Consider the following 24,141-nt stretch of genomic DNA (forward strand, 5'->3'; position numbering starts at 1 on the left):
AAGACAGAAAGAATGAGAGTTCAGGTCCACTTATTTGCAGTTCCCCTTAAAATCAGGAGCATCCACCTGCATCTTCACTTCCATCCTGACTACTTTTTAGGCCCTCTGTTTCTGTCCATGCCAGGCTATCACGAACAATTGATTTGAAAGCTTTTGATTTTCAACACTCCAGTGTTTATTTCTTGAATGTGTATACTGCTCAGAGGTGGTAAAGTTTGTTTTAATGATCTTGTCAGGTAGCAAGTGTATCCTAGCCTGCTACTTGGTCTTGCTTTCAAAATCAGTTTTGTTTTGCACACACAGTTTGGTCTAGCCTAAAACTGTAGGACCCTTGCGATATATTTTCAATCCTATCCTGTATTGGGGTGGTCTTAGCCAATGGGCAACAGGGACAGCTGCTTCAGGCCCCATGCTTATGTTTCTGAGTATCAGGTGAAGAAGACAAACCATAAGTGTGGGTCGCCATGTTTATGCCTGACTTCCAGTTTTCCTAACAGTACCTGGCTGGTTGCTGTTGGATATAGACTGCTGAACTGGATAGACTTGGTCTGTTCTAACATGACACCTCTAATAGTTTTTTATGCTCTCGTTTAATGCTTCTGTTTTATTCCCACTTTCCAGGACGCATAGCGGCTCTAAACATGTTAGCCCACGGGACAGAAATCAGCACTGTCCCATATCTGTGGACAGCAATGTTTGGCAAAAGCATCCGCTACACAGGTGAGGGCAAAACTGGCCGCAGTTTCTTAACTGAAAGATTGCAATGAGGAAAATTCTCAGTGGGGGGAAAAGTAAAAGCATACTTCTGTTGGGAGGAGAGTGGAAGAGCTGCAGAACACAAGTGGCTATGTGCATGGAGGAATGTCTGGGTAATCCTAAATGCAGAGTGTCTGTTGAGGGCAAGTGATTGTTGCAGGTGCTTGAGAATGCAGAAAACTCTCTGAATGTGGTTTTAAATAGAACATTTCTGTTAAGATGCACTTGAAAGGGTCTAAGCAGGACTTGCTGAAATCTCAGAAATGAAAGCAGGACTTCACTGCATTATACAGCTTTCTACATGATTACCTAAACCAGAATAGTAAAATCAAAGCACAAATTGTGTAAATTGAAAAAAGACATATATATTTGCATAATGTATATGGGTAGCAGTTTGGCTGTACTTGGCACACTTTACATTTTTGTGGTGGTTGTGGAATACATACAACCCTTTTGATATCTTTACATTTCCTTTTTTCCCCTCTCAGGCCATGGAGAAGGGTTTGATGATGTGATTATTCAAGGAGACTTAGATGAACTGAAATTTGTGGCGTTTTACACAAAGTAAGTGTATTTAATTCTCTCTTATGGTTACTTCCATTCTAGAATCGCCATCATTGGTTCATTCAGCTTTAATAGAGAATCCACATCAATGGCAATGAGTTGCATTCCAGTATTTTCCCTGTTATCCTCCAGTCTTTTTTCAGACCTCATTTTGCATAACTTTTCTAGTTTTGTTAATAATGAAGTGGGCAAGGAGCTATGTAGAGCACTTAGGACTGCTCACAAAAATATTGAGCAAAGGACTTGGCTGCAAAGTGAAAGGCAGAACATAAAAGAGTCTCCCCCCCACAAGATCTGAAGAATATTTGATTCAGAAATGCCAAAGCTAGAAGAGCAGGAAATAGTTCTTTAAACTGGGAACACAAAGAAAGAAGGAACACTTCTTCTTCGTGGTCTCTGTGCTTCACACCCATGGGATAGAGCGCCTGCGCCGATCCCCGAATTGGTATCTGAAAAGCCCGGGATTTTTCCGCGCTCGGCGCCAGTGGGCATGCGCAGGCGTTCCAGTACGCATGCTCACTGGCGCCAGAGCGGGGATCCCTCCAGTTCCTTTCTGACTGCTGCGCGGAGAGGTTCGCCTTTCGTGTCCCCGGTCAGTGAGATACTGGTTTTTTGCCTTTATCGTTGTAGATAGCCCGTTTGTTGTTTTCCTTAGCATAGATAGTTAGTTAGAAAAAAAAAGTTTGTGTGTCTGTCGGACTGCCCTCCGAGGCCTTCCCCCTCGTTTGTTTTCCCCCAAAGTTTTTTCCCCTCAGAGGACTCTGAGCAGGAGTCTATGGAAAGTCGCTGGGGGGTTTTCAAACGTTGCCGTTCCTGTGGGAAGAAGATTGCCCCCCCCAGACGGCCATTCTCTGTGTCTTCTCTGCTTTGGTGAAGCGCACCGTGTGGAGTCCTGCCCACATTGCCTCCGCTTCTCTAAGCAAACGAGGAAGAACCGGGCGGCGTGGCTTTCGGCAGCTCTAACCGAATTGGCACTTCACCCTCAAAGATCGGCATCGGGCCCGTCGGCATCGACCATGGCAGACACCCCGGCCCCGACGGTCACATCGGCCGATGTGACCCCGGTCGTGACCGAAATGCCGATTGAGCGAGGCTCCTCCACAAAACGATCCCATGACGGATCAGTGGAAACACCCGCTAAGAAGCATTGGGATGACTCGGGGACCCGAGCATCCTCCCCGAAGAAGGCCAAGGAGAAGCGGAAGAGGCCCCGCACCCCGTCGCCCGTCGTTTCGGCACCGACTGCCCCATCGAGGAAGATCCTGGCGTCCCCATGCCACAGCCCATCGGCATCGAGAGGCAGTACCCAACAACACTGCCTCTTGATGTCCGAGCAGGAGATCGACCTCACCCAGCGATCCTCGTTATCCGGGTCGCAACGTCACAGTAGGAGCGGGTTGATCTCAGAAGTGGAGGCTTCGGCGCCGATGGATCCGTCTCCCCCAATGGAACCCAGAGGCAGACGGGAGCTAGAGCCCTCCATGGCACCACACCGTTTCCCACTGCTACCATCATGGGAGCAGCGTCAATGGCCGCCCTCCTATCTGTATTCGTATCCTCCTTATCAGTGGTATCCACCAAGGGAGTTTGCGGAATGGGATCAACAGTCCAAGGCGTCCTGTATGTTGAGGCTGTCGCACCATTCCCAAAGACCATCGGCATCGATCCCTCTGGAGAGGCACACTACATCAGCGGCTGAGACTCGTCGGTGACCATCGACGTCGATCCGCTCACTGATCTGGGAATCGACGCCGATCCTTTCTGAGCACCGGGAGTTTTCTTCATCGGATTCTGAGAGTGGTCCCGACACCCAGGAGGGTGTTTTGGAGCCTTCACCAAGGTCCTAGACAATCGAAGATCTCCCGATTTCGCCATCGGAGGATCTGAAGTCCTATGGCGACCTGGTGAAGAGGATGGCAACCTCCCTCTCCCTGCCTGTGATGCAACCACAACCTGTCGTGGATGATAATGTCTTTGACATTATGCAGAGGGACACATCCTCAGCAATCGCTTTGCCGGTCACCAAAGTGATTCTGCAGGCAGTGAAGGAGCCCTGGAAGAAACCATCTTCAACTCCAGTGTCATCCAGAGGGCTGGACCATATGTACAGGGTCCAGGAGACGGGGGCTGAGTTCCTTTTCACCCATCCGAAACCAAACTCAGTGGTCGTCTCTTCTTCATCCAAGGCACGAAAGGTCCACTCATCCCCACCCGACAAGGAGGGAAAGAAGCTGGACAACATGGGAAGAAAGGTTTATTTTGCAGGGGCCCTGGGAGTAAAGGTATCTAATTATGCGGCTTGCATGGCTAGATACCAGTACTCCGTATGGGAACAACTCACCCCTCTTCTCTCTTCCCTGAGCGAGGACAAAAAGGCTGCTGCCAGGAAGCTGCAGAAAGAAGGCTTTGCTGTGGCCAAGCAGCAATTGGCTGCAGCAAAGCACATGGTGGACGTGTCGGCAAAGGCAATCACGTCTGCTGTGTGCATTCGTCGGCACTCCTGGTTAAGATCAACAGCCCTGCAGCAGGACACTAGGGCTTTTGTCGAGGACTTGCCCTTCAAGGGGGATGGCCGGTTTAGCACCACCACAGACAGTGCACTGCAGGAAATTGACAAGAGCCTGAAGACCTCTAGGAACCTGGGTGTGCAGGCCACCTCCAGGGCTCCTAAGGTGAAGCAGTGGCACAAACCGTGGGCCAAGAAGCCTTTCCAAAAATTTTCACCGGAACAGCAATGGTGACCTCGCTCCACCCAGCCTGACAGACCATCGTACTCAGGCAACAACAGGAACCACTATGGTTCTCAGGCTACTGGCAAGTCTAAGGGTGCTCGCCCTCAAAAGCAGGGCCTTTGACTTTCTTGTGGCACACGTCATCGCCCCCACTTCAACATCTATCCGCCTCCGCCCTTTCCTACCTGCCTGGGAGTTGATCTCTACAGACAGGTGGGCTCTGTCCATCATAGAAGAGGGCTACAAAATAGAGTTTGTGCAGATTCCGAACCAATCCGTGGTGATCACCACTCCCCCTTCCCCACCTCTGCTGGGGGAGGTGAACAACCTCCTACAGAAACAAGCCATAGAGAGAGTTCTGACGGAGGCCAGGACGGGAGGTTTTTACTCTTGCTACTTCCTGGTCCCCAAGAGGGACAGGGGCTTAAGACCAATTATGGATCTTCAGAATCTGAACAAATTCATTCTGTACCAGAAGTTCAGAATCGCCACACTGCAAACAATCCTGTCCCTCAACAATCAAGGGGACTGGATGGCGACCCTGGACCTCAAGGATGCCTACTTCCATGTCAGCATCCATCCAGAGTTCAGGCATTTCCTCAGGTTTGCAGTGGGTTCCCAGCACTTCCAGTTCAAAGCCCTTCCGTTCGGCCTGTCCACCGCACCTCGCGTGTTTATGAAGATGATGAGCGTTGTGGCTGCCCATCTCCGTCTCCAGGGAGTTGTCGTTTTTCCATACATCGACGACTGGCTCCTTGTGGCAAAGTCGAGAGAAAGTTTGTCAACGCACATTGCCATCACTCTACATCTTCTCGACACCTTGGGGTTGCAGGTCAATTTGGAGAAATCTCACCTTACTCCGTCAAGGACAGTGCAGTTCATAGGGGCTTTGCTGGATACGAACCAGCATCGTGCATACCTGCCTTCACAGAGGGCAAAGGACATTGTCAGTCTGGTACAACTGCTTCAGAGGCGAAAGTGGGGCACAGCACAGCAGCTTCAGCGGATGCTGGGGCTGATGGCGGTGACGACAAGTGTGCTACTTTTCGCGAAACTGAGAATGAGAGGCCTACAGTTGTGGTTTCTTCACCAGTTTCACCCACTCAGAGACTCACCTCGAAAGAGGTTCACCATCCCAGCCGGGACTCTTCAGACGCTACAGTGGTGGGAGTCAGAGAACAACATCTGCCAGGGAGCTCCCTTCCATCTTCCGACTCCTACTATGACTATCACCACAGATGCTTCCTTGTGGGGTTGGGGGGCCCACATGGAAGGCCTGTGTGTGGGGGGCCGGTGGCCGCCAAAACTGACTCAGTTCCACATAAACTATCTAGAACTGCTGGCAGTTCACTTTGCCCTACGTTCTTTCCGCCCCTTAGTGGCGGGGAGGACTGTAGCGCTGCTTAAGGACAATACCACTGCCCTGTGCTACATCAACAGGCAGGGAAAGACAGTGTCTCGTCGGCTCTGTGCATTGGCGTTGGATCTCTGGTTCGAGTGTCTCCAGTATGCTATCTTTGTGAAGGCGGCACATCTTCCGGGGGTCCTCAACATTCAGGCAGACTCCCTCAGCAGGGGTGGGGCTTCCCCACATGAGTGGGAACTGCAGTGGCGTTTTCTGAAGCCTGTATTCCAGCTTTGGGGGTACCCGCAGCTGGATGTCTTCGCCACGGCCAAGAACAAGAAATGCCCCAGGTTCTGTTCCAGAGGGGGAGCAGATCCAGCATCTCTGGGAGATGGGCTCCTGCTTCCTTGGGAGGGCCGGTTCCTCTACATGTTCCCGCCTCTGCCATTGTTGACGAAGGTGGTCAACAAAATAGCAAGAGAGAGACCACGCTGCATCCTGGTGACTCCCTGGTGGCCTCGCCAGAACTGGTTCTCGATCCTGCTCCAACTCTCGAGGGGGGTCTTCTACCAGTTCCCGGCAGAACCGGACCTTCTGTCAGCTCAGGGTGGGCATGTATTCCATCACAACGAGCCCCATCTGAGGCTGACAGCATGGTTTATCGACCATTAGGGTTCTCTGACAGGGTCCAGCAAGTTCTTATGAACAGCAGAAAACTGTCCACCTGCACTTCCTATGACAGGAAGTGGCGGAGATTTACCAAGTTTTTAGTTGACCCTTCGGTCTCACCTAGCAGGGTGGGATTGGTGGCAATTTATGATTTTTTGTTGTCCCTAGTGGATGCGGGCCTTGTTTTCTCCTCCGTCAAAGTTTATTTGGCGGCAATATCTGCCTTCCATGATCCGGTGGAGGGGTACTCCGTTTTTGCACACCCTCAGTCCAAGAAATTTTTGAAGGGGTTGTTTAGGCTGCATCCACCATCAAGATCACCCCCACAGTTGTGGGACTTGACTTTAGTGCTGGACAAACTAACCCATCGCCCCTTTGAGCCAATGGCCACGTGCTCTTTGCAGCTCTTGTCATGGAAGACTGCATTTTGGGTTGCCATCACATCAGCACGTTGTGTTGGGGAGCTCACGGCGATGCGGTGTGATTATCCTTATCTTGTTTTTCGGGAGGCTGGGGTTTCCCTGGCGCCAGACATTAGTTTTCTTCCGAAGGTGGTCTCTCAGTTCCACCTCAATTTAGAAGTTTGGTTGCCCACTTTTTACCCTAGCCCCTCCGGACGAGGAACGTAGGTTGCATGCTCTGGACGTGAAGCGTGCTTTGCTGTTTTATTTGAAACGTTCAAAGGTTTTTTGCAAGGACAGCAGCTTTTTGTTTCGTATGCTGCTCCCAAGATAGGTTCCAGGATTTCGTCTCAGAGGCTCTCAAAATGGCTCACTGAGATGATTAAACTCTGTTATTTGTTGGCAAAGAAGCCGTTATCTGGGCCTGTTCGTGGACACTCCATAAGAGCGATGGCCACTTCGGTGGTGTTCCTGAGAGGCGTGTCCCTGTCTGATGTCTGCAAGGCTGCCACCTGGTCTTCTCCGCATGCCTTCATGAAGCACTATGTGCTGGACGTGCATGCTCAGCAGAGGACTCGGTTGGGAACTGCGGTGCTGCAAGCTGTTTCTTCCGGTTGACCGTCTTCCCGCCTCCAGGTATGTCTTGCTTGCTAGTCTCCCATGGGTGTGAAGCACAGAGACCACGAAGAAGATAGGTTACTTACCTGTAACTGTAGATCTTTGAGTGGTCATCTGTGCATTCACACTATCTGCCCTCCTTCCCCACTGCTGACGGTCTCCCTCCAATAGGGGCTTCCAGCAGTCAGGAAAGAACTGGCGGGATCCCTGCGCTGGTGCCGGTGAGCATGCGTACTGGGACGCCTGCGCATCCCCATTGGCACCGAGCACGGAAAAATCCCGGGCTTTTCAGATACTGATTCGGGGATCGGCGCAGGTGCTCTATCCCATGGGTGTGAATGCACAGATGACCACTCGAAGATCTACAGTTACAAGTAAGCAACCTGTCTTTTTTTAAACTGGGAACACAAAGAAAGAAGGAACACTGGAAGGAACAGTAATACTGAGAAATCTCATGATTATCCATAGCAGAAAGCCTGGCATTACAATTGGAGCCTGCCCCAGAATCCTCCGGGATACACTGGGGACATGCTTCTGCACAGATTATTTGCTCCACCTCCACTTCTGTATTCCTGCCCTGTTTTCAGGAGCATTCAGAAGACATTGTCCTTATTTGCTTTGGTTCCATAGCTTCCCTGGCTTTGCTGTGGTCATTCCCATACCTGCTTTGCAAAGTGCAATTTTTGGGAAGAATCACAGTTGGCATTCCTTTGCAGCCATAACTGTGGTTGCAGTGGTAACCACAGGGACACTGAGGCAAGAAAAGTATGAGAAGAATCTATGTTTAGTTGCTTTATTGCTGCTGTAAATGCTTTTTACTATGAAAGAGCTCTTTCTGTGGTGACCCAGCTGCCACGAAACTCAGTCTGTAAATCTGCCATGGAAACCTAGGCACCTTACACACAGGGAATGTTTTCTGCACCTCTTCCACTGCCTCTGTATTTGCCAACAGCAATAGAAAGGAATGCAGAAAAGGGTCCTTGGGTGTAAACTGCCTGGGATTCCATGGCAGATTTAAAGATTGGGTTGTGTGGCATCTGAGATCAGCACAGAAAGTGGTTTTTCACAGTAGGAAATTCAGTAACTGTTGCACTAGATCCTAAAACCCCAGGTACAGACAAGCTGCTGAAACTTATGTGTTGTTCTGCTGTCTAGGCGAGCCCCCAAGAGATGGTCATTATACAATAAAGTGACCCCCTGCGTAGAGTCCTGGAGGTAACTTTGATCAGCATCTGCAAACAAGGACTAATCAGGCTTCTGTTCTTTCAAACTGGGACATGCGGGTTGCCCATTTTCTCATTCCTCTCTTTCCCCTCCAATGAGAAGTGCTGATGTGTAGGTGTAACCTCTGGGAGGTTCCTCTGCCATATCTCTTCACTAGATCTTAGATGCAAACTAGGTGAAATTACCTGTCTTGTGTTGGATCCATTTTGGAGCATGCACAGTTTTGCATTTCATAGAGTTCTTCACCCAGAACTGAAAATTGGCACATTTCTAGTGTGTGGATATGCAGATGAATCTGGTTACAAGTGACCAGCAAAACATATGCCATCGTGTTCATGCACAGTGCTTTCCAAAGAGCTCATTATCAGCAACACCAAATGTTTCCTGGTAACTTATATATCTACTTATACTGGCTTGTTGAACAGATTTATGAAAGCCAGAAAACCCGCTTGCTCCAATGCTGACCAACAATGGTTCAAAGTATAATTCTGGCACGCCCTTTCTCTTATCCTTTGGGGCCAATCTGGTAGCTTCTTATCTACTGAACATTTGATATCCCTGAGAGAGTTGCTTTGCTGTCATGGTTCTGTATGTTGGGAAGTGAGGGGGTTGCCTTCAGTTCACCTGTGCTTTCTTCCACCTTGGGCTAATCTGGGAAAAGCAGCTTATTTGGCAGGTAAGAGGCAGCCCTCTGCCTTTCTCTCTTCTCTGTCTCTGCTTGGTGATGTTCTATCCCCTGGACTGTTTCACCTTATTTAGCTGTGAAATTGCAGTTATCAAGACATAGAAGAAATTGGTATTGTCAATAATCAAATTACTACAGTATTTTTTTCAATGGGTGGAGAGGAGGTGTAACTTCTGCATAACAAATGACATTTAGCAAGAAATGGCCTGTCTTTCTCTGTGTGAACTGGTTAGGTTTACCGGTTCTTACACTGGGACCTGCTTTGCTTAAAGAACTGCGTTCAAAAGAAAGTGGTTGCTTGGGACACCAATGAAGCAGCCATTTGCAATCCAAGTTGTATGCCCAGCATCCCTTAATATTACACAGGATACTTGGCTTTAACTCTTGGCCTGAGCACTGTGGTGCACATAATCAGCTTCCAGGGTGAGATGCACAGTCTTCTAGCCTGTTGATCTTTTGGCACTCTCTGCCCTTAGACCCAACTAAGGATGAATTTTGCATAGCTACTGTCTTTTAAAAAAATAACAACAGGGAACATTTCTAATCACAAACTTTTTCATGTGTTCAGTTTGTGCAGGGTGCCCACTTGGGGATTTTTTTTAAGGTCACATGAACATTAATGCATTGATCAGGTCACTTGTCATTTTATCAGTTTAGAAAAAAAGAAACTTTTAAATATGTAAATCTGATCAGGCTTGAGAGTAAGGTTTCTGTGTCATAGGGGTAGTGTGAGCGAGGTCAGTTCATACTGTGCACAGCCAATCTTCTGCTTCAAGGTCACAGAACTGGTTTTTCTTGGAAAGTTGAGGAAAACAAGGGTACTTCTTGAGCGGTCCTGTATTCTAAAAATATCGTTGCTTGGAGATGCTTGAAGCTTGCCTTGGATTGGGCAAGGTTGGATGGCCCCTTAAGGTACTGCTGAATCCGAGACAAGTGTCCTTCTGTTTCCATAGACACAAAGGTTGTGCATCTGAGGAAGAGTTCCTTCTGGTTCTTCAAATGGTTTACAAAGCCTCTGTTCCCCTCCTTCTCCTCTGTCTTCCAGCTCATGTGATCTTTCATTTTAGGAATGATGAGGTGGTCGCTGTGGCAAGTATGAATTATGATCCAATTGTCTCCAAGGTTGCTGATGTCATGGGAGTCGGAAGAGCTATCAGAAAAAGAGATGTAGAGTAAGTAGCCCTGGAGTTGAGGCTGTAGTTTCCCATCCTGTCGGTTCGGTTCTTTTCTCTTTGTAATGAAGGAATGAATTTGTCAACTTCTCTGATCCCTTCCCCACTTTCAAAGGGTGAGAGTAAAGGCAGTGTGCTGAAATGTGCAGTCTGGCACTGAGCACAGAAGACAGCATCCTGAACATCTTGGAATTTATTTTCAGTGCTGGTTTCTAGTCTGTGTACTGGTCGCCCTCCTTTTGGCAGGGCCCTGATTACAGTAATTTGAGGCACTACCTGATAAGATTGCAGGAGCCAGAGTGGTGGCAGCAGGATTTCCAAAGACTGGACACAGGCATGACAGTGTCAGCAGTGCATGACAGTGACCTTGCATCTGAAAACAGGATCAGTCCAGTCCAACAGGCATATTTATCAAATCTAGCTTGAGATCAAGAGCTGCATGTCACTTAAGTTTTTCTGCCTCCCCTCATTCTCTGCACCCAAACCTCAAAACTTTTTTGTCGCTAGTAGCCAAGACAGTAGGCATGGACACCACCATGGAACTACACATCCCATAGTGCACTGCACAGTTGTCTGCTAGTGAGGCCATCCCAGTGATTAAAATGAGGTCAAGCAATTGCTTTTAGGTGAATTTACAGAAATAGTCCTTCCCTCTGCATATTCATCCACAAATTCACTTTTCTCGGTGAAGATTTTTTTGTGTACAGATGGTACACACTACATAAAGGTTTTTGCAAGACAATAACCCAATGGGATCAAATGTCTGTCTGTGTGTGCGTGTGTGTGTGTGTGTCTGCACCTGGAAGTCATGTCAACCTCTGGTGACTGACCCCTACTGGGGGCCTGGAGGATATTCAGAGAGGTGGCTTAATAGAGCCTGCCGTTGCCTCCTGATGGGTAGTTTAAGAACAGTCTCCCATCCAAGTACTAACCACAGTCAACCCTGTTTAGCTTCTGAGATCTGATAAGATAGGGCTTGTCTGGGCTTTCCAGGTCAGGACAATGGGATCAAATGTTGATTATCTTACTCTTCTTTCTCTCTCTTCATTTACTGCTGCAATTTAAGGCTGTCCGTCCGTTATGGAACGTACGTATATTTGAGTTGCTGCCCTGAGCCTTCTAACAATGTCAAAGTTGCAATTATTAGCAATGGAACAAACATTTGGATGTTGCCACCACCACCACCCTGGGCTGTGTATCTACAGATAGTTGAGCATTTTGTCAGCAGGCACTAAGCTGTGCTAGCCCCTCCCCCTTTTGTCTTTAACTTCTTCACGTGCTTGGGAAGCAACTTGGGAGCAAGGTCTTACCAAAAGGGAAGAGAAAGCTACAGGATAATTTGAACCTGCCTTTCTTTCTGTGAATTGTTGGGTATGTAAAGACTTGCTTGAAAATTAGCATCTCATCCAGTCACCTAGAGTGAAGAACAGTTATCCTGATGGCCAGGTTGGTGGAGAGCAGACTCTATAAATTGGGAAAGGAGCTAGCTTTTCTCTCTCTCCATGTGTAACAAATGATGCCCATACATTGTGGGCAGGACTATTTATGTTGGCTGCTGATTTCTGTGGGCTTCTTTGGAAGACCAGGCTAAGGTAGTGCTGTATGTTAAGTCTGTTATAGCCACAGTATTGAGAAAGAACAGCAAGGCTAAGACACTCTGGAGTCCCTAATGCATGCATGTGGAACTGTGAACAAATACTAACCCTTCAGATTCTGCTTCAGCAGAAGGCCAGTCTAGTTGGCTTTGCATTATTATCTCCATAACATCGTCAACCTGCTGCTTACAACATAGCCATGGCACTAAGGTGGGTTTCTTTCCTGAGGAGTTTCCACTCACAATGGAGACATTCCTGGGGAAGGGAGTGAGCAAAGGAAACAGGGAACAGTGGGTAGATGTGGGTAGGTGTGAGATACATATCCTTAGGCATAGGTTCATTTGGATGGAAGACGGCTGGATTAAGCCAACAGCTTCATGGAAAAGGTGATTTGGGGGAGGGATATGAAGAAGTGTCAATGGGTAGGTGTTCTGGGAGGTAGCTCTGGGTATAAGGGTAGCAATGGAAGAGAATGTATAATGTTCAGAAGGGTTGTGGTTTCTAACATGTAGTGTCTGAGTTCTCCCAATCTGACTTTTGACAGAAATAGTCAGACATCAGGTGCAAGGCAATTTCTTACCCAAGGGTATGGAGCCCTGGCTCGGATTGGGACCATGGTGCAGCGAATGGCATCAGCCTTCTCCATGGCACCATATTTTCTGACCCAAAATGACTCTGCATGTGTTGATGGGAACTCAGAGGGTGCACATTACAAATAGTCACATGTGCTTTGACCCCAAGTGAGCAGGAGATGTTTGGGTGGCTGATGGTGGGTGGGGTAAGGAATGCTAGGATATAAGTACCATGGAGTAGAAGTGTGAAGAGCAAGGTGAGAGAAGGCTTTGAAGGAAACAAGAAGGAGTTTGTGCTGGATAGGAAGCCAGTATAAGAAACAGAATTTATTAGGTGACTGTTTCTAGCTGATGTATTAGCTACGGGGAAGGAGGGGGTTATAAGAAATTTGGACTCTATGGCAAGACTCCCTCTCTGCCTCTCTGGCAAGTGGCTGAGCCCCAGCCTTTTCCCTAGGGCACTGGGAAGGGTGGGAGCTGTGCATCATACAGACCTCTACCTGGCCCAGCATCTTGTTTTACAACATGGGAATCCAAAGCCTTCTAGCTAGGTTTGTGATCCTGATTGGTAGCCTTGCCTTATGGCTTTTGGAGCCATGACACCCTAGAACAATTAGTTGTGACTTCTGTACTAGCAAAATCGAATAAATAAATAAATTGAATGAAATAAATAAATAAAATAAAATGTGCAGATTTACCATTCTTCCAAGGATAGTTTTAGTAGACATGGTATGAAAGAGGTTTCACTTCCCATGTTCACCACTGTTCAAACAGATTTTGCAGGCTTCTGAAAACTATACAAACCCCCTATAAAACCTGTTTAACCAGAAGAGAATGTTCTGCATTTTCAGATCCACCCCATGTTCTTTCATATTTTATGTGCACCAGGAGTTCCTTGTTTAGAGCTTACCATTTTTGAAACGTAATTTTCAAATGTGTAGGGGCCTGATTTGGATGGGGACTATGGCAGGTGGGAGAGGGGGCTTAAGCCTCAACCCTTCTCCTCTTTGCTGGATTCCCAACCTAAATGAACCTAGGCTGCTGTTTGGCTCTTTGGGAACTGATATGTACTGGTGGGCAACATGTGGGTTTCCCCAGTGGAGCAAATAACTTGTCCTCAAGGGTGTTTCAGGTCAAGTAAAAGGTGTTTTAGGGTTTGTACTTCCCAACCTCTTAACAACAATTGCCAATCTCAAGCCTGAAGTTAACTTGCTGAGGGGAAAATTTGGGAGATCTGCCTACAATGAAACTCCTTTCTGTCTTTCCTATAGAACTGGAGACATGTCTTGGCTAACAGGGAAAGGCTCATAATGACCCTGGGAAATGCTGGTTCTCTAGAGACACCACAGTAGCCAGCGGAGAGCTGCATGCCATGCACACCCCCATGACTTCGACGAATCTGGTATCTTCCTATGAACCCATCACTGGGCTGACCTCCTTCTACATCCCCTTCCAAAGGCCCACTCTTGGGAATGTACTTGACCAGATGAACCTGCACTTTAGTAGCCATAGAGTGGCTTTAAAAAGTCCTGCAAGCCAACCAGAAGGAAAAGTGGTCCCTCCGCGGAACTAACACTGTCCGATGTGTCCTTTGGAAAGCACTCCATAAATTCATCAGAGCAGTGTGGAAGAGGTGAAAATATGGGTGGTTTGCATATTTCTGAGAAAACTGTAGCATACAGATGCCAGAAAGGAGAACCCTGGGCAGAGGAAGATCTCCATGGATTACTCCCTGGCTAGCTACCTTCCACTAGCCATCCACAATCCCATCATTCCTTCTTCAGCTCCATTCCTTTTGTGGTTCCATCTCCCAGTACTTGCATGCTTTTCCTGCAGTCAGGGCAATCAACCAAGAAGTTGCTTCAGTTCCGCCAGGAGAGAGGAGGTGAGGCATCCAGCTTGATTTCATTAGCAAATGGGCTTTTCCTGCAGCAGCTTAGACTGTTACAGCATGAGAACTACAGTCACTTATTTGGCAAATGTGCTGCACCTCATGCTTTCTCCTCCTGGCCCTCTTGCCTCCCTACTTGTCTTATATCTGGGGCTATATACATGCTGCAGTGTTGCACGAGGAGCATGAAATATGGACACAGGATCCAGCTTTTTAAATTTCTCTCTCCTTTTTTAAAAGATGAACTCATTTTTAGTTTCATAGCTATCAGATGTGCTTAATGTGTGGGCATTGCATTTTAGAATCTCTGGTTTTGGGTGGGGAGGCTGAATAACGTGTTGGTTCATTGGCAGCGGGAATAGTTTCCTTGTCATCCGAACCCCCTCAGAAATTAGGCAAACAGTGAGAAATAAGCTTAACTTTTGCATACACTCCTATGTGTCATAGAATTCAGTTTGCAGTGGGGGTTCTTCCCTCCAGCCTATGCAGCCCTGCCTGTCAAGCAGCACGGCTTCTACATCCTATGCCTCTCCAAATAATAGTCCTCCTTGTTCCCAACCATCCTTACCCTGGGCCGTCAGCACCATTTGTGAAATCCAACAGACCCTTTTTCCAGACCACCTTGGGAGACTCAACATGATCCTCATGGTTTGCATTTGGCACTATCCATGGCATAAAGGTGAATTTTGTGCATGGTTGGGGTATCTGAGTGTTTTCTTTTCCAAGGCACAGCTCTGGGAGAAGCAGCTGCTGAGCTTTCTCCATCTCCACATACAGGATTAGTCCATCTCAGTGCTGTGAATCTTCTGGGTGCTGACTTAACAGAGCTTTCACCATTTACCTTGCCCAGCTGTACGACATGAACACACGTTTCAGAAGGCAGAAACCTGACAACTGCACCACTCCATCTTCATGCCACTGAATTCCTGCTTTTTATATAACTGTGAGAGGTGCAAAGAAATAAAGACAGTATTTGCCCCACCTGCATCTCCTCTGTCCACACAATTTTCTCATGCCCCTTGCTTTATTCAGCTCCTGCAAGATTAGCTGTCTCACAATGTGCGCTCTTTTTCTAAATTGATAATAAACTAATGTATGAAACCACACTTGAGAGTGTATTGTCATTGCGGTGGGCTGTCCCTAGTTTGCACTGGCCCTGCTTCTGGGTGTTTATCATCCTCTTGACTCACAAATGCATCTGATAAAGCTCCATGCTAGAAGCATCCTCTGTCCAAGGGTGGTTTGGGTAGTTCTGATTCAGTGTGCAGCCCCTCCGCTAGCTTCCTATTTCCTCCTGGATTCTCCTTTTCTTAACCATTCAGGTGTACAACTGCAATGCCAGTTTTTCAAGAGGCCATTGTGTTTCTGCTTTTAAGAATATCTCACTGCACAGAGGTTAGCAGGCTGAAACTGTTTATTGCCATGCAGTTAAAGCAGGGGTGTCAAACATGAAGCCTTGGGCTGGATCAGGCCCCCAGAATGCTGCTGTTAGGCTCACAAGCAAGTCTGCTTCCTTCTCCTTCTCTCTGGCTTTCTTTCTGCATTACAGCTTGCTTTGCCAGGATTTCTCAATCACACAGGAGATACAGAGCAAAGCCTCCATTGGCTGAGGTTCCTCTCTTGGGAAGGAAGGGGTGGAGAGAGAGAGAGCTTGCTTTGATACTGACCACAATATTGAAAGAGTGATATACTTTAAGCATGTTTTATTTTACTTTAAAAAAAACACATTTAATAGTTTGTGTTCTTTATAAAGTTTATATCTCCACTACCTGGTATTACATTTTATGACACACAAGGCCTGGCCTGACAGGGTCTCATTTATGGCAGATCATAACAAATGAGTTCGACACCCCTGAGTTAAAAGCCTTCTCTTATGACTTTTACAATCAAGCTTCTGTTGATAAAGGCATAAATACCGAGCACGATGGGTTCCCAACCCCCTGTCAACTGGCACTCTAGCCACTCTCCTATTCAATATTTCTAGGGCTGGTCTAGCTTGTCGTTACTTGAGAAATGAGTACATGCTAGCTAGAATCCTAGCATGGCTCCATCATAAGCACTGGACTGAGCAATCATGCCTTAGCTCTTTTTCTCAGCGTAAGCAAAACATCTGCTACTTACTCCTATGCAAGTTTACTCAGAAGTAACTCCCATTTTGTGTTTAAAGGAGCCTAAGTAAATATGCATGAGAATGGAGCCTGAATCACCCAAAGGGGAATCTAACACAACTCCCACTATGCAGTTTTGTACCTTCAGTTGTGGCAGCAGCTGGGGAGATCAACTACAATTGGGTTTGCTGCTGTTTGGGTGGGGGGCCCTCTTCCTACCCCTTCTACAGCAGCCAACTGCTTAGGACCTGGACAGGTAAAGATTTCTCCATTATTTCAGGACAAAACTTTGCTAAATGTCTGCTGTTAAAGCAGGCCTGCCCCAACTTGTGGCCCACGGAACTGAATCGATTGCCCATCGCTCATGGATTGGCACCCCAGCCTCCTAAGGCTGCAAAGGCAAGGAGGTTGCCAGAAGCCTGGCAAGGGTGGGCTACATTTGACTTGCAGACTGGAAGAATCAGCAGAAAAGCCTTAGCTTGCTTTCTGTGTCTTTGGCTGCAGTCTGAGCTGCAGAAATAAGGTGATTCATGGCAAGGAAATAAATGGAAACTATTGTTACAAAGTGGTTGAAAAGTTTGCGTCTTCCCCTTTGCACGGTGTGTTTAAAGGGAAGAAAAAGAGTGTAGTCAGCAAAGGAGGTGGCAACCTTATAAAAGAAGGGTTGTTTTCTCCTTCCTCAACCCCATTTTAATCTCTAGGCTTAACAGTGGAATGGCAGCTGTGCTGCCCAGTCAGGTAATAAAATTAGCAGGTCACTGCCTGATCCAGCTCAAGGGTGGGAGTGTGAAGAGCAGGGTGGTGGAGCCCACACCCAGCAGCACTATGGCTCTGCAGACTCCTCTGCCTCCCCACCTCCGGAGGGGCTTGACGACATTCAGCGGCTCCCTTTTCATCAACAACAAGACTGGTGACTGTGGCCTGACACAAAGCTACACCCCAGGTATGAAAAGTGCCACCACCGGGATGGTCTTCCAGGGGGACTGGGGCAGGGCCACTCATGCATTCCCTCCCAAATAAAAACATGGACATTTGTGTGTTTAAATGTTTCCATGTTACCTTTCTCCTCAATGGAGAATCAAAACAGCTTCCCATATAAAAATACTGTGTAAAGAAACAGGAGGGGGGTGGGAAGAAACAGGGCCTCTCTCTTTCTGACTTTCCTCCCAGCTCTGTGAAAAGGGCTCTTGACCAGCAGCTCAGGCTTCTAAGAGTTTACCTGCAAGAAAGGGGTGGGCCAGAAGCTCAGCTATTCCATTTCTGTTCCATTTCCTTTCCCCTTTATTATAGTTCCCCTCATTTTTCACAAGTTGGGTTGGTTGGGAGTTGGGCCATCTTGGGGTCAGGAAAAGAGCAGGGGGGAGGCTGATGCCCCTCCTCCCCTTGGAGCCATGGTCTCAATCCAAATTGGGCCTCTACAGTACATGGGAACTTAATTTGGAGTAGCTATAGTGTGTCTAGAGAATGTATGTCTGGTTTGGCCCTCAAAGGATTAGTGCTGGATTGCACCATCCCATAGCCACAATTCCATGCTGCCAAAGACCTGCTCTGCACACTATTAATTAACTCTGCAATAGCTTAAAATAAAATTCATTTCCCCCCCAAGGAACTGTGATAAGCAGTTTAGTAACACACACTACCTTACCAGCATTGAACTACCCGGCCCCTTTGTGTTTATGCTTGCATATTTGTATTCATTCTTCCTGGAGAGAAAAAAAAGCTGTGTCTGCTCCCCTTTCTGAGATCTGGCATCTCACATGAAATAAAATGTAATAGAATAACAGGGCACATAGCATGCTCCTTTGGGTGAGCCCATGACAACAGGAAAATTTTGCATCCCTGCAAATTATTGTCTACAGTTTTTTAAAGCCCCATTCTCGACCCTATTCATTTGTTTTTTCATTGCCTCGTGACTTTTAAAGAAAGATCAGGTTTTCCTTTTTTTTAGTACAAAATGGCTCAACTCTTAATGATACTATTTCTGTGAAATTTTTAAAATTAATCAAATCTGCCATTGTATTTGCTCCCTTTATGTACACACTGTACCCCCCATTTTTAAATGAATAACTCTATAATTATTAACCACTTTTTAACTACTTCATTATTTTAAAAGCTCACGAAACCATTTGCCCCACTCCCACTAAGGAGATTACTTGGGCACAAATGTGATGCACATTCAGACACGCAGCCACAACCATGTTGTTCTCTGTGGGAGGGTGCAGATTCCCAGCCGCTTCCACCAGTGCCATGACTTGCACATGCATACCTTTCAGAACAGCAGGAGAGGCTGTGTTGGAGTGATGGGTTGTGCGGGCTGCACTGGCTGCCAGTGGTGTACCGAGTTCGTTACAAAGTGCTGGTTATTAGCTTTAAAGCCCTATATGGCCGAGGACCTGCCTCCTTGAGGGACCGTCTCTCCCCATATGAACCTCAGAGAGCACTGAGGTCAGCTGGAAAGAACCAGCTGAATATCCCTGGGCCAAGGGAGGCCAGATTGAAGACTACTCGGGAACGGGCCTTCTCTATCGCAGCTCCACTACTGTGGAACCAGCTCCTGGAGGAGGTGCGGGCCCTGCGGTGTTTGGACCAATTCCGCAGGGCCTGCAAGACCTTCCTCTTTAAAATGGCTCATTCAGTTGGGATGGCTCATTCAGTTGCTGAGCCAAGATAGATTTGCTGGAAATGTTTTAGCCACTGAATTTTATAGAAGATCTGAGTTATAGCACTATAATGTTAATTTTAATATAAGTTGATTTAATGATGGTTTTATCTAATTGTAATTATTGTGTATTATGGTTTTACTGTGTATTGTATTTACCGTATTTGCCGGTGTATAAGACGACTGGGCGTATAAGACGACCCCCCAACATTTCCACTCAAAATATAGAGTTTGTTATATACTCGCCGTATAAGACTACCCCCTCTTCCGCACACCATTGTACGGCTGCAGCGCGACCGCAGCGCCTCCGGCCCGCCCCTGCATCTCCCTGTGACCGGCATTAGTGCGCAAGTGTGCATGTGCGAGCTCTGCGTAGACAAGGGGCGGGCCAAAGCGCCGCTGCTTCCCGCCGAGCAGAACGGGCCGGTCACGTCGAAAAGGCTGGCACCCTTGTCTCGCTGCTGATGCTCGCCGGAGCCACGCTGATGACCCGCCGCGGCCGCGCTGGATACCACACGATACTGGACGGTATGTAGAATGAGGTGGGTGGGCATCGGGAGGCCACTATGGGCACCGGGCGAGCATCGGAAGGCCACTATGGGCAGCTATGTCTATCCCAACTGAAGTGCACCCGGCGTATAAGACGACCCTCCCCACTTGGAGGCATGTTTTTCAGGGCAAAAAAGTAGTCTTATATGCCAGCAAATAGGGTATATGTTGTGAGCCGCCCTGAGCCTGCCTCAGCGGGGGGTGGGGGGGCAGGATATAAATAAAAAGTTGTTATTATTATTATTATTATTATTATTATTATTATTATTATTATTATTATTATTATTATTATTATTATTATTATTATTATTACCATGAGTGACAGCTGCAAAGTCAGCCCAAGGCAGGCACCTGGTTCTCACCACTATGGCATCTGTCTCATGCACTACTAACACTGGACACACTGTTCAGAGGGAAGTTCTCCTGCAAGTGTCTCAATGAAACTAGTTTTATTTATTTTTTTAAAATTACCTATTTTCCACATTAATATGTAGACAATATTTTGGAAAGGTGGTGTATAATAACACCCCCCCCCCCCAGCAAACTTTCTAGAGGAAATCATTACATTCCCAACAATTCCAAAGAGTGAGCTGAAAATGGATTTGTTTTATTTCTTGATCAGGACAGGAGGTGCTTTCCTGTTTGCCTCTGCAAATGATGCTGTATTTCAACGTCTTTTACTTCCCTTTCTGGTGTCTGGCAGAGGGACTCATGTTGGAACTTAAGGTAATGGCACACCATAGACATTAACAGTCCCTTGAGGGCTTACATGTACAGCTTCTTTTTTGGAAGGTCTTTCAATTGATGAGGGGTTTTTGCACACTGGGCATCACTGCTTTCTCCACTGAACTGGGTGAGCAACAGGGCCAATCCAAAATGCTTTCAACATTCCTCAAACATATTGTGGTCTGAGGAGTTCCTTGAGAATGTTGCAAAAGATCCTGGCAAGGCACCTCTTATATTAGATGATGCTTCACCAGCATTGCCCAAAATTTTGCTGCCACAAGTGTCTGATAGTAGTGCCAATGTGGTATAGCGGTTACAGTGTTGTTTTATGATCTGGGAGATCCAAGTCTGAATCCCTACTGTGCTATGGAAGCTTGGGCCAGTCACACACTCTCAGCCTAACCAGCTAAACAGGGGTACTGTTAAAATAAATTGGAGGAGAAGAGAATGATGTAAGCTGCTTTCGATCCCTATTGGGGAGAAAGATATGAACAAAACCAGTCTTACAGACCGATCACAGCTGGATATGTGCAGGCTGATGGGGGTGGCTGGTTCACAGAGCTCTGCAGCCTCGCTAACAGGACTGATTTGCCCGGATCCAGAGACTTTCATCTGGGGAAGCACAGAAGCATACAGAGCTGGGGAAGAGGAGACTATCTGCTCTGTCAAATGTTTGCACTGGTGACCTGAAATACCTCCAGAGGGTCCTCTCTCTCTCCTGGAAAACTCCAACAAGATTTCAGAATCTTCCTGTTATTTCTTTGGTTTAATAATTGAAGCATTTCTTCTTGTTTAAATGAAGCCTGCCTTCCCATGGCTACTAGACCTTCTAAACAGGGTGCTGTACTGCCTGTGCCAGTCACTTCCAGTGATCTGAAGGATTGATGTGAGGGGAAGAATATGCCACAAGATTCCAGATGAACATTAAAGACAAATCAGTTTTCAAGATACAAAAACCTTCATGGACTAGAGCTGAGTCTTGGTTCATGGAAGCTTATGCTGGAATTTAAAAAACTGCTAGACTTTAATGTTCCCTAAGAATTCTGCTTATTTTTGCTTCAGCAAGTGAAGGTAGCCATTTTTCTCCGATCAGTGGTCTTTGACAGATTGTGACCCTCAGTGCAATCAAAGGGGCAGTGGAACAGCAGGGCAAGGCAACTCAGCAGGGGAGAATATTCCTTTTTAGGACAGGAAGATATAGATACATACCTCCTTGCCAAAACTCTCCCTTGTCATCACTCTCTTCACCCATCCAGCACAGCCTGGTAGGGCCACCCTCAGTTTTCCAAAGCAGTTTGCACATCTGCAATGTAGAGTTTCTTTCCCTACTAGTGAAGTCATAATTCTGGCTCCTCCTTTTCATGTTATTGGTAATCATGTGACTTGACTTCCTGTTGCAAGCTTGTGCCGGATCCCATGCCCCTCATCTGGGGTTCAAAAGTGAGTCCTGGAACTGCAAACATTAAAGACCTAGTCGAGATTAATATACAAAGTTCTTAACTTGTATAGCAACCTTTTCATCCCTCTCTTTCTAAATCACGATCCCTTCTTACAGTATAACCTGCTGCCCGCTTACTATCAAGTTCTCCTAGTTGGTGCATACCTGATGATCATCTTATTGGAATGTTTGCGTCTCTACCTTGGATACATTGGGAACTTGCAAGAAAAGGTAAGATCCTGTGGGAGGGGAGTCCTCATTTTGTCATCCTAGATTTCTCTAAAGAATGAAGAAATTTTGGAGTATCTCTCTGCAACTCTGTCAAAAACAGACTTCATGGCATTTTCAGGTCCAACCATGGATGCCAATGCCATTTTAAAGGTGAACTCAGTCATTTAAAAAATTCAGTGAGGGCCCAATCGTGACTCAGCATTCAAGACTGTGGGAATGGGCAGTCTTGTCCAAACACCGCCCTCCCCTTGCACCTTTTTGGGTGCCGAAACAGCCTGTTTTAAATGGCTAAGTTCAGCTTTAAAATGACATCTGCTTCCACAGATTGGACTTGTGGACACTATAAGGTCTAGTTTGGCCCCCTATAGTACCATTCCAAGGAGAGTTACACCCTTTTAAATCCATTGAAGTCGATGGGCTTAGAAGAATGTAACTGATTATGATGGCACTATTAACAAACACCAAACTTTTGTGTCCCTTAACCATATTAAGGGCCAAACCAATGCTTTGGTGGGGATCTGTGATTGATTTACTTGTATTTTGTGTGTGTGTGTGCTTATACCAGGAAGTCATGACAACTTCTGGCAACCCTACTGGGGCATGGGGGATGTTCAGAGAAGTGGCTTGGTACAGTCTTCCTCTGCCTCCCAGTTCTGATATTCCAAGGAAGTCTCCCATCCAAGTACTTGCCAGGGTTGGCCCTGCTTAGCTTCAGAGATACTCCTAAATCGGGCTTCACTGGGCTATCCAGGTCAGGGCTGTGATTGATTTTCTGATGTAGTCTATCCTTAAAAAGTAGTCAAGGGAAGCCACTGGGATCAGAATCATGGTAAACACCCTCTGGAGCTATTAATTTTTTGTAGAATAATAATTTAAAATGCACTCTGGTTGCTGATTCCAAAGATGGAGGATTTCTACTGGAGGATAAAGAAAGGGAGGGAAAGGGTTACTCCTTTTTCCCCACAGCCCCAATCACACAGCTGCATTTAAAGATTCCATTACATCTCCACACCCAGGTGTCTTATTTGGAGTGATAAAAATCTTCCTTGGGTGAGCAAAGATTTTGCTTCTTAGAGACTGATTTCCCACTCACCTTACGCCGCTCTAATGTTCCTCTTCTCAGCGGGGCTTCCTTCCGATTTCACACTATCTGCCCTGGGGCTTCAGCTAGCGTCGGCTTTTTTTAGTAGGAAACTGGTTTTTAGAGGTTTCTGTTTGTGGTGCAAAAAAGCCGACGCTAGCTGCAGCCCCGAGGCAGATGGTGTGAAACCGGAAGGAAACCTCGCTGAGAAGAGGAACATTAGAGCGGCATAAGGTGAGTTGGAAATCGGTCAGAGTTTCTGGATAGAGGCTGAAAGGGGACAAGGGAGCAGAAAGTTCAGCTCCTCTCCCTCAAATACAGTTGCCTCAGAAATCCTCCCCATTCATAAAATAGTGTTAATATGTTAAAAATTACTGAACCACAGCTAGCAAACATCTTGAAATATCAGTTACTGAATTTCTAATACTGAAACCAGATTTTTCAATGAGATAATTTTGAGATAAAATATATCAGGTGCTAAATAGCTGGTGAATATTTCACAATTCAAAACTTATTCAGTGTTAACATTCACAGAGGAGAAGTCTGAGCAGCAAATTGGTTTTAGCTTTATTACAGATGCTAGTTCACTGGTGCAGTGTGGCAGGTGGCTTCTGACACCCACAAAAAGCAGAACTTTGCATGAAGGGGCTCCTCATTTTGGATATCTTCAATGTTCACCAATTCTTCTTTGATTCCTGCAGGTCCCAGAGCTTGCTGGCTTCCTCCTGCTGTCATTCCTGATAGAACTGCCTGTCCTGTTGTTCCTCCTGGCTGATGAGGACACCATCAGGCTGCCGCTGGAGACAGCCATGCATCTGATCCTCCTCCTCTTTCTCACCTCTGAGATCACAGCTGCCTTTTTTGCACTTAAAGGGATGACCAAGCAGCTGGCCAGGCGGTTCTACCTGAAGCAATTTGAAGAGGGACCTGAAGGGCCTGGGAAGCTACACGGAAGCATTAGAGGCTGCCGTTGGGGAGAGGTCGGCTGGGGAAGTCTGCTGCCCATTGATCCTGAACATGCCCTGGTGTCTGCACGAGAACATTAATGCCCAGCAAAATTTCAGCAGATACAATCAGTCAATACAGAAGGTGGACTTCATAGAGAATCTGAAAAAACCACTGAAG

At 46.8% G+C, this 24,141-nt stretch overlaps 2 protein-coding genes across 7 annotated transcripts in view; both read left to right on the forward strand.

The window, feature by feature from the left end:
- The window catches only part of AIFM3 (apoptosis inducing factor mitochondria associated 3), a 61,549-nt gene extending 46,219 nt beyond the window's left edge, over positions 1–15,330 (forward strand). For 5 of the 6 annotated variants that reach the window (XM_060249775.1, XM_060249778.1, XM_060249780.1 and 2 more), the window contains 5 exons: positions 622–720; positions 1,245–1,320; positions 8,241–8,300; positions 10,062–10,166; positions 13,605–15,330. In XM_060249775.1, the coding sequence (XP_060105758.1) occupies positions 622–720; positions 1,245–1,320; positions 8,241–8,300; positions 10,062–10,166; positions 13,605–13,644 (380 nt within the window). In that variant the 3' untranslated portion in view covers positions 13,645–15,330. The remainder of the gene's footprint in view (positions 1–621; positions 721–1,244; positions 1,321–8,240; positions 8,301–10,061; positions 10,167–13,604) is intronic. The other variant, XM_060249777.1, reaches the window with a different exon arrangement.
- Positions 15,331–17,156: 1,826 nt separating this feature from the next.
- Positions 17,157–24,062, forward strand: LOC132578991 (transmembrane protein 17B-like). The gene is made up of 4 exons (XM_060249144.1): positions 17,157–17,275; positions 20,163–20,266; positions 21,822–21,935; positions 23,718–24,062. The coding sequence occupies exons 1-4, from the start codon at positions 17,158–17,160 to the stop codon at positions 24,060–24,062; spliced, it is 681 nt and encodes a 226-aa protein (XP_060105127.1). The 5' UTR covers position 17,157.
- The last annotated feature ends 79 nt before the right edge of the window (positions 24,063–24,141 follow it).

This window comes from Heteronotia binoei, chromosome 11 (genome assembly GCF_032191835.1).
Source record: "Heteronotia binoei isolate CCM8104 ecotype False Entrance Well chromosome 11, APGP_CSIRO_Hbin_v1, whole genome shotgun sequence".
NCBI lineage: Eukaryota > Metazoa > Chordata > Lepidosauria > Squamata > Gekkonidae > Heteronotia > Heteronotia binoei.

Coding starts and splice junctions, on each gene's coding strand:
- LOC132578991 (XM_060249144.1), top strand. CDS start 17,158: ATGGCTCTGCAGACTCCTCTGCCTCCCCACCTCCGGAGGGGCTTGACG. Junction 17,276..20,162: donor GACACAAAGCTACACCCCAG/GTATGAAAAGTG, acceptor TTTCTTGATCAG/GACAGGAGGTGCTTTCCTGT. Junction 21,936..23,717: donor TTGGGAACTTGCAAGAAAAG/GTAAGATCCTGT, acceptor TGATTCCTGCAG/GTCCCAGAGCTTGCTGGCTT.